The sequence below is a fragment of the Gorilla gorilla genome, chromosome 19, assembly GCF_029281585.2.
Source record: "Gorilla gorilla gorilla isolate KB3781 chromosome 19, NHGRI_mGorGor1-v2.1_pri, whole genome shotgun sequence".
In the NCBI taxonomy this organism is placed as follows: domain Eukaryota; kingdom Metazoa; phylum Chordata; class Mammalia; order Primates; family Hominidae; genus Gorilla; species Gorilla gorilla.
In genome coordinates, this window is record NC_073243.2 from 44,635,650 (window position 1) to 44,645,564 (window position 9,915).

General features: G+C 35.3%; 1 protein-coding gene across 2 annotated transcripts in view; it reads left to right on the forward strand.

The window, feature by feature from the left end:
* Positions 1-8,991, forward strand: part of TRIM23 (tripartite motif containing 23) — a 36,442-nt gene extending 27,451 nt beyond the window's left edge. The window contains exons 8-12 of one of the 2 annotated variants that reach the window (XM_063700720.1): positions 1,498-1,627; positions 2,148-2,258; positions 4,035-4,159; positions 6,736-6,841; positions 7,180-7,379. In XM_063700720.1, the coding sequence (XP_063556790.1) occupies positions 1,498-1,627; positions 2,148-2,258; positions 4,035-4,159; positions 6,736-6,841; positions 7,180-7,238 (531 nt within the window). In that variant the 3' untranslated portion in view covers positions 7,239-7,379. Of the gene's footprint in view, positions 1-1,497; positions 1,628-2,147; positions 2,259-4,034; positions 4,160-6,735 lie in introns of both variants that reach the window. The other variant, XM_019013277.4, reaches the window with a different exon arrangement.
* Positions 8,992-9,915: the final 924 nt, after the last annotated feature.

The following is a 9,915-nucleotide window of genomic DNA, read 5'->3' on the forward strand; positions in this document are numbered from 1 at the left end:
TTCCGGGTTCAAGCGATTCTTCTGCCTCAGCCTCCTTGTAGCTGAGATTACAGGCATGCGCCACCATGCCTGGGTAATTTTGTATTTTTAGTAGAGACGGGGTTTCTCTATGTTGGTCAGGCTGGTCTCGAACTCCTAACCTCAGGTGATCCACCCCCCACCTCGGCCTCCCAAAGTGCTGGGATTACAGGCATGAGCCACCGCGCCCGGCCTAATGTGTTGTTGAATTCAGTTTGCTAGTATTTTGTAGTTTCCTCCTGGTTGTACCTCATGCTCACTATGTCAGATATGGGGAAGGGCAGGGATGAGTGCACAGAATGCCCCGAATTTTATTACCCCTTTCACTGGAATGCCTTCTTGGTTTTATGGCCTGGGTGCTGTAGTTTCTTAACTGTTCTCTAGAGTTCTCACAGAAGTAGTTCTGTTCCATATATTGTTTTATTTCTGAGGTGTATAACTGGACTTAAGTATAGATTTGGAGCCATAATATACATGGTAATTAAAGCTCATGAAGAGAATGAAAATACGTAGAATGAGAAGGAGGCCTCATATAGACCCTCAAGAATACCAACATTTAAGAGCTGGATTAAAGAAAAATTAGAAGGAACATCCAAAAATGGGATAAAACCAAACCAGGAAAAGTTTGTATCATAAAATCCAAGCAAAGAGTGCTCAAAGGAGTAAGCAAAAATAACACATATATTTTGGGAACTGTTGTAAGGACTTTTATATGTATTCTTAAAAATTAATCCTTTCAAGAATCCTATGTAAATTTTGTACTATTTTAATCCTCCTTTTATGAGATGAAAGAAGTGAAGCAGAGAAATCATGCAGCTAGTAATATATAAAAATGTTCATTATAGCATTATTTGTAATATCATAAAATCAGAAATTACCTAAAATCTATCAGTTGGGGGTTTAGTTAAATTGTGGTTTATGAAATGTAAAGAAGCCATTAAAAGAAAAAGGTTGGTCAATATGTATTGACAGGATTCCATAATACGCTGTTGAGTGAAACACATTAGTTTCAATGTGTGGGTAATACTTTTTTAAAAAAAAATTTGTTTTGTTTGTGTATGTTGGCCAGTATGTGCATGGGAAAGTGTCTGGAGGGATATACATCAGATTCATAGTAGAAATTTCTGGGAGTTGAGCAGCACTTTTTCATTTTAATTAATTTAGCCTTATTGTGATTTTTTTAGTATAGCATAAAAACATGTTTAAGATTTAGAGGATTCATTTGAGTTAGAAAATCTGAGAAAATTAAGTGGGTATGTGTATTCTGTTATACAAAGACAAAGTGGTCAGTTTTACTAAGGCAAGATTTAGCCATGGGGAAGGAGTTCATATTCTTGAGATCAGACTCAGTATTTTGAGGAATACAATTCAGATTGCAATGGTTGAGGAATGAATAGGAGATGTAGAAATAATAAAGGTGCTAAATGCTATTACTTTCTAACTGCATGTCAAACATATTTAAAAATATTTAAATTATAGGATAATCGAGTTCACATTGGACCAAAAATGGAAATTCGGGTCGTTACGTTAGGATTGGATGGTGCTGGAAAAACTACTATCTTGTTTAAGTTAAAACAGGATGAATTCATGCAGCCCATTCCAACAATTGGTAAGTATGAATATTGGTTTTTACCTTAATAGACAAACCCTAGCTTACAGCCAAGTTCTTGGGGTCTTATTTGATACTGATCTGTCATGGTGGTGGGCTCTTTTCTGGCTCTAAGATATCAGCATATCAGAGAAAAAAATGCAAGATTGTATGACTATGGGATTGAAATGTGGATGGGGATAAAAAGAAGAAACAGAGTATTGGTGGGACAGTTGGAAGGAATAGAGGATTGGTGATCCTGGCTGAGGGTGTGGGGTGGGGGGTAGTAGTGGAACAGAGCTGGAAGGTACATGGATCCCAAGGTCCTAAGGACCTTGGTGGAGGTTTAGAGGGCTAGGAGCTGTTACAGGTATACATTCACCATGTAGGAGTAGGAATGGGGTTGATTAGGCTTCAGTAGATATTGCTGCATGTAGATAATTGATAAGTCACAGTTATAAACTGGGGGTTGTCTGTGTTTGATGTGTCATTCATTGTAAATACAAATATAGTATAAAAGTAACTTTTTTTTAAAAAACAGGTTTTAACGTGGAAACTGTAGAATATAAAAATCTAAAATTCACTATTTGGGATGTAGGTGGAAAACACAAATTAAGACCATTGTGGAAACATTATTACCTCAATACTCAAGGTGAGAGTTAAAAATGACATTTAATTTTTCACATTTTTAGGATGACAGTTTTCAGTGTACTGATTTAACTAGCAAAGCTGATACTTATGATTAAGTCGTTGACTGTATACTTAAGTACCTGTGGCCAGTTTCTTAACTTGTAAAAAATGAAAGTAGAAAGATTAGGATATATACTTTTAGTTTATTCCTGATATACCATTATTACAGAATAAAAACCATACGTAGCTTAGATACATAGTCAGTTAAGAGTACTCTTGCTTCTCTTAACAGAGAATGTATATTACCAGTATTATATGGGTGTGACTGCTGGTAGCGTAGTGGTATAGAGTTGAATTTATGTTGTATGATTCTGCTGAATTCAGTTAAACTCAACATTTATCCCATTATAATCTCACTATAGCCCCACTCCCACATTTCTTTCACAAATAGTTATTACCTGCAGAAGAACTTACAGTAGCTTGCTTTTGACCAAACCGTATTATATCATATCTATACTCTACATAGGTTTTAGTCACATTTGGGTCTTACTCTACACTTCTGCCTCATAGACCCCAACATAATGCTTACACTCATGCCGCTTATTCTGTATGTTATTCTGCTTTCCACCAAGATGAGAGACTGAATAATTATTTTTACTTTGAGATTTTTGATATTATTATGAACCATAATTAATAGAAAAAAATGTATTTTTTTTTTTTTGAGACAGAATCTTGCTTTGTTGCCCAGGCAGGAGTACAGTGGCATGATTGCATTTCATTGTCACCTTTGTCTCCTGGGCTCAAGCAATCTTCCCACCTTAGCTTCCCAAGTAGCTAGGACTAGATGTATGCCACCACATTCAGCTAATTTTTTTTTTTTTTTTTTTGAGATGGAGTCTTGCTCTGTCACCCAGGCTGGAGTGCAGTGGTGTGATCTCGGCTCACTGCAAGCTCCGCCTCCCAGGTTCACGCCATTCTCCTGCCTCAGCCTCCTGAGTAGCTGGGACTACAGGCGCCCACCACCATGCCTGGCTAATTTTTTTGTATTTTTAGTAGAGACGGGGTTTCACCATGTTAGCCAGGATGGTCTCGATCTCCTGACCTCGTGATCCGCCCGTCTTGGCCTCCCAAAGTGCTGGGATTAGAGGCACGAGCCACTGCGCCCGGCCACATTCAGCTAATTTTTAATTTTTTTTTTTATAGAGATAAGATCTCACTATATTGCCCAGGGGTCTCGAACTCCTGGGCTCAAGTGATCTTCTCACCTCAGCCTCCCAAAGTGCTGGGATTATAGGTGTGAGCCACTGTGCCCTACAAAAATGAAATTTTGAATATGAGGAATGGTTGAAAGTCTGGAGATAGTTAACTTAGACATAATACTTTGGAGAAATAAAAATGGTGATGGTTTTTATCTTTTAGTCTTTTATTCAAAGACTAAATATTACAAAAGTAGTATTCGAAGAACAAGTAGCATCAGTAGGTAGAGGATCATGAGGCATATTTTGAAATTCGTTATGTAAAAAGTTATTTGATATACAGACCAATTTGAATTTGATAGAGCAAGTGTTGTAAATCCTTTCCTAGATGGGGAAACTAAACCTGAGAAGTATGTAAACTACTTGAAATCATACCGTTAATTATTTGTAGGTGCCCCTGCCATACTAGGCACCCTCTGTGTGAAAATAATGATGGTAGACAAACTCTAACCATAACATAATAATGATATCATTAAATATTTGGTTCATTTACTGAACTTTAGCAAGTGACTATTTTTGTTTTTTGTTTTTTTTGGGGGTAGCTGTTGTGTTTGTTGTAGATAGCAGTCATAGAGACAGAATTAGTGAAGCACACAGCGAACTTGCAAAGTTGTTAACGGAAAAAGAACTCCGAGATGCTCTGCTCCTGATTTTTGCTAACAAACAGGTAATGCATTTTTATATTGGAATATTTATTTTAGTAGTTTTGTGCATGTCAAAAGGCAACTGGAAATATTTCAGAAGACAATCAGTTCAATAGATATTTATAGTTTCTTCTGTGTATTTTGAGTACAATCTATGTGAAAATGCTGTGCTGGGTACCTGGGAGTATACAAAATAGAAATAAGGTAGTTAATGCTCACCAGAAACTCCTGTGTATGCATATGAACACATAAGAGATCTGAATACAAAGAAGACTGATAAGTAACTTCAGTAACACAGTGTTACGGGAATTAGGAAAGTAGTTCTAAATGTGGCATGTTGTAAGATTGTAAAATGTAGGATTTGAGTTGAAATTATGCATGAGGCTGAGTCAGTATGTGAAAGGAAGAACATTATAGACAGAGAAGATAATAGCATGAATGTTTTTAGTTTAGGGAACATCAAGCAGATCTATATGTCAGGTCTCAGTAGAGGATGAAGAGAATTTAGAATAACAGACAAGGCCATGCTGTAAAGGTCTGACAGTGCTAGACTGAGAAATTTAGGTTTTATTCTATGAGCAAGGAGGAGTCATCAAAATGTTGGATTAGTGGGTAATAAGATCATATCAGTGTTTCAATACTGTAATTCTAGGGGTAGAATGAATCAGGGCAAAGGACTGGAGACAGGGAGATGCAGTAAATTGCTTAAATAATTCAAGTGAGCATTAACAAGAGTCTGAATTAGAGGAATAGAAAGGCAGAGGCAGATGGAAAAGACTTTGAGGCAGAACTGGTGACTGAATGGGGAGGATGAAGGAATGGGAGTAGCTGAAGATTCCTAGACCTTGAGCCTTTCTATGAGGATGAGATGCTTTTAAGTAGAGGCAGAAGGAGAGTAGAAGTGGAGCAGAGGAGATGTCATGGGAGGGGAAGAGTAGGATGAAGAATAAAGAATTTTCCCCTTAATAAAAAAGGCAAACTATTAAGAACTGGTATAGTTAAGACATGCAAATAAGTCAGTGAAATACCGTTTTCTGCTCATCAGATAGTTAAAGATGAAAGTGTTTTATAATCCTCAGACTTATATACAACTGTTACTATTATTATTTTGAGACTGAGTCTTGCTCTGTCACCAGGCTGGAGTGCAGTGGCACAACCTCTGCTCACTGCAACCTCCCCCTCCTAGGTTCAAGCGATTCTCCTGCCTCAGCCTCCCAAGTAGCTGGGATTACAGGTGCTTGCTACCACACCCGGCTAACTTTTGTATTTTTAGTAGATTCGGGGTTTCATCGTGTTGGTCAGGCTGGTCTCAAACTCCTGACCTCAAGTGATCTGCCCGCCTCATCCTCCCAGAGTGCTGGGATTACAGGTGTGAGTCACTGCGCCTGGTCAACACTGTTCGTGGGTTATTAAACTGAGACATTTTCTTGGAGGACAATTTGGCAATACTCATCAAAGTCCTTTACCCTGCAATTCTACCTTTATATATCTGGTAGACAGATATCCAAAGGTTATCCTACAGATAATTTTGCAAATATACATAAATGTATGTCAACTTATTTTTGTTTATGTATCTTTATGTATGTATGTGTATATATATGGATTTATAATAGCACATAAGCACAAAACTTCAATCTGAACATTCAGTATAGGACTGGTTAAATTATGTTGCAGCCACACAATGGAAGGGAATTCTGATATTAAAAATAATGCAGACCATCTGTGCTGATAATGGAAAGATACTCATCTTCAACATGTTTACGTAAAAAACAAACAGAAAACCCTGCAAGTTATAGAAAGTCTAAACTATGTTCCTGTTTGTGTCTCTTTGCATGAGTGTGCATGGAAATTTTCTGGAAAAATATGTTGTAACTGGTGGTTGCTCCTGGGAAGTTGGGGCAATGGGTGTTCAGAGTGGGAATGTAGTGAACTCTTCAATATATAACCCTATATATAAACCATTTATTAAGGTTTCTATGTGTTAATTTTTTTTTTTTAAGTTGATGCCTTACACTTAGGCAGGCCAGGCGCAGTGGCTCATGCCTGCAATCCTTGCATTTTGGGAGGCTGAGGTTGGTGGATCACTTGAGGTCAGGAGTTCGAGACCAGCCTGACTAACATGGTGAAACCTCGTCTCTACTAAAAATACAAAAAAATTAGCCGGGCATGTTAGCACATGCCTGTAATCCCAGCTACTTGGGAGGCCAAAGCAGGAGAATCGCTTGAACCAGGAGGCAGAGGTTGCAGTGAGCCAAGATCATGTCACTGCACTCCAGTCTGGGTGACAGAGTGAGACTCTGTCTCAAAAGATAAAAAAATTACTTAGGCAGTATGTTTCCTTTTAGGTTGCAAGGCCTTTATTGATTTCATTGTTAAGCTAGCCTTACAAAATATATACATACACACACATATAAATTAGTTAAACCAAACTAATTTTTTCTATTCTTATTAATCTCAGAATAATTACTGAAAGATGAATCTAGGTTTTTTGTTCAGGCTTCTGTTAGAACACTGTCAACAAATTTCTCTATAAATGGTGATAATTAGAAAAATTATAATTTGGATGGACCGATAAAAAATATGTGTATATATCTTTCAGGATGTTGCTGGAGCACTGTCAGTAGAAGAAATCACTGAACTACTCAGTCTCCATAAATTATGCTGTGGCCGTAGCTGGTATATTCAGGGCTGTGATGCTCGAAGTGGTATGGGACTGTATGAAGGGTTGGACTGGCTCTCACGGCAACTTGTAGCTGCTGGAGTATTGGATGTTGCTTGATTTTAAAGGCAGCAGTTGTTTGAAGTTTTGTGGTTAAAAGTAACTTTGCACATAGTATGTTGTAAGAAATTATACATCTCAAAAGATGGTAATTTAGGATGCATATATATATATATATATAAAGGAATCTTGGATTGGGAATTCAGTACATTGCTTTAAAAAAATTTTGTGGCAGAATTAAATTTCTAATTGAGCAGATTAGATTGAATTAAATATAAACTTATTGAATATACATTCTTTTAAAAAGTATATTTGTTATTTAAGTTTTTCAGATAATATGTGACCAATATACTGGGAAAGAGGTAGTCACAGAGAAAGGGTAAGTGAAGGTTTATTCTTTCAGTGAAAAAAGAATAGCCAATTGAGTGCCTAATGAGACTTCTGTGTGAAGCAAGTGAAGTATAGCTTCTTCTTTTAATCTGCCTTTTCACTGAATGTTGGCAGCATTTAGTAGTAGAAATGACAGTTGCTTAATGAAATAGAATCCAAACTACATATTTGGATAATAGGATTACTTTATGTTTATGTTCAGAGTTAACAGAACACCTTTAATGCTAAGAACTATAAGGTACAGAAAATTAATATTTTATATAGTGTTTTATTAACTTTCTCCTACAGCATTTTGTATAAAACACAATGAGGGAGTGAAATGTTACCTAATTAGGCTTGTCAGGTTAGTAATAAACTGAACAATAATAAAACTGTGGAAGTAATTGGATCTGAATTTATGAAAGACCCATTTCCAGGACTGAACCTAGGTCAGAGCTCTAAATTGGTCCTTCTATTTTTCAACAAATTTAAAGTAATATTTCTTTCTAATATAATATTGCATCCTTTGTGGGAATAACTATAGGTAAAATGTAGTAAGTTACGCAGAACCAGGGTTGGCTTTATTTAAAAGCTAGTGACCTAAATAGAAAGCGAACTTCAAGAGAAGTTGTTAGTACAGTGGCAAATGCTTATTACTTACTTCAAACTGTTTCCCAAAATAAGTGCATTTATTTTGACAATAAAACTTAAGGCTCTTCATGAGAAGGCCTTGAAAAGTTACTCTAGAGGAAAAATGTCTAAAGAAAAAAAATTCAAAAAGTTTACATTAATTATTCAGTGTTGTGAGTAAAAATGTGTGCTCTTTACTGTTTTTCATTTTTAAAGAATACTCTCTTATTATGGAAGCACGATTTATTTAAATAGGTACATTGAGACTGTGTTTTTTTTTAATGTTCTGATACATTAGGATGAAGTTAAATCTTAAATCTTATTAGTTGAATTGTTGTAAGGACAGTGATGTCTGGTAACAAGATGTGACTTTTTGGTAGCACTGTTGTGGTTCATTCTTTTCAAATCTATTTTTGTTTAAAAACAATACAACTTTTAGAAAACAAAGCATTAAAAAAAAGCCTATCAGTATTATGGGCAATATGTAAATAAGTAAATGTAATATTTCATCCTTTATTTTTCAGGTAAAAGGTCATGCTGTTACAGGTGTAGTTTGTGTGCATAAATAATACTTCTGAATTAAATTATTTAATATTTGACTGATTTCAATAACTGTGAAAAATAAAAAAGGTGTTGTATTGCTTGTGAGAACTTGAACTGTTTACTAGTTAACTGAAGAAAAAGTGTAACACTAAGGTGAACTTGCTTCCCTTTTCACTAATTTTGCTAAACTTTGTAATGCACATTCTTAGCATATAACTGAACACAATTTAAAAATTGTGCCTGATTATAATGTATGTATAATGGTAGGTGTTTGTGTGTGATTCATTTTTAAAGAAATATTTTTCTCAAGCTCCTATTACTATTTGTGGTTGTATTATTTCACTAATCATTAGTTAAGACTGTGCTAGTCTTCCCTGGGAAACTAAGAAGAGAGCTTTTTTATATACAGTATATTAGAATTTTCCTAGTAGCTGAATTTCTGTATTAGGTCTAAATATTACTGTATGTTATATAAAGCAGGTATGTCAAGTGTATAGCTGTAGTCTATAATTCAGGAATGCTTTATAACCATCAGAAGCCATTATTTGCACTACATATATGATAAGTATAGACAGCAATAAAATGTTAAGATCATTTTTAAGAAGTCCCATCATTATTCTTGAAAGTCTCTTTTTTGAACCATCTACCTAATATTATTGCTAGTCGTAACCAATTTAAGAAGTCATTATTTGTGCTGTGGTTAGGAGAGAAAATAAAACAAAATGGGTATGGGTTGGCATGCCTGTCAAATTTGAGATGTAGTTTATTTGATACAGCAAAATTTTAGAAATAACGTTTTGAATTTGCAACATAGGCCACATTTACTGATGAGAACAGATACTAAACTTGATCTTAACTACACCTGATCTTAGCCAAAAGGCCGAGAAGTGATGTGCAGGCCACATTTAAATAAGTAATATAACCATAGTGTTTTGAAGGCGGAGCTAAAGTTTTACATTGAACAAAGTGAAACTTTGTTACTGCCTTTTAAATTTTAAATGTAAACTTGTTTCATAAGAAAACATAGTATTTTAAATGACCATTTTAGAAAATGGCTTGCAAAACTTAGTGGTAGCTCAAGAACTAATACTGCTAAGAGAAAGGCTTTTTATGTAACACTGGGATACTTCTCAATTGGCAAAGTGGTAACAAAGAAGAAGACAGCTGTATTCTTCCCTAAAAGAATAAAGGATGAAAAGGACTCATGAATAAGAATGAAATTATATCCTGATAACTTAAAACATGCTTTTAAAAAGACATGGGCAATGTATGTTTTTAGGTCTGCCGATTAAGTTTTTGATATTAATCGAAAAATTCATTAGTCAAATATGGTTTTCACTCAAAGCAAAATAAATGTATTTGTTGGGGAATGAGGCATCATCACCACTTGGTGGCAATATTACCAAAAATTTAGATTAAATTTTTAGGAATGAATAAACCCAGGTAGGTAAGACTAAACAACTAAAATTAGAAACAGTAAATGTCACATTGAAAAGTCATTTTCATGTCTAACTTTAA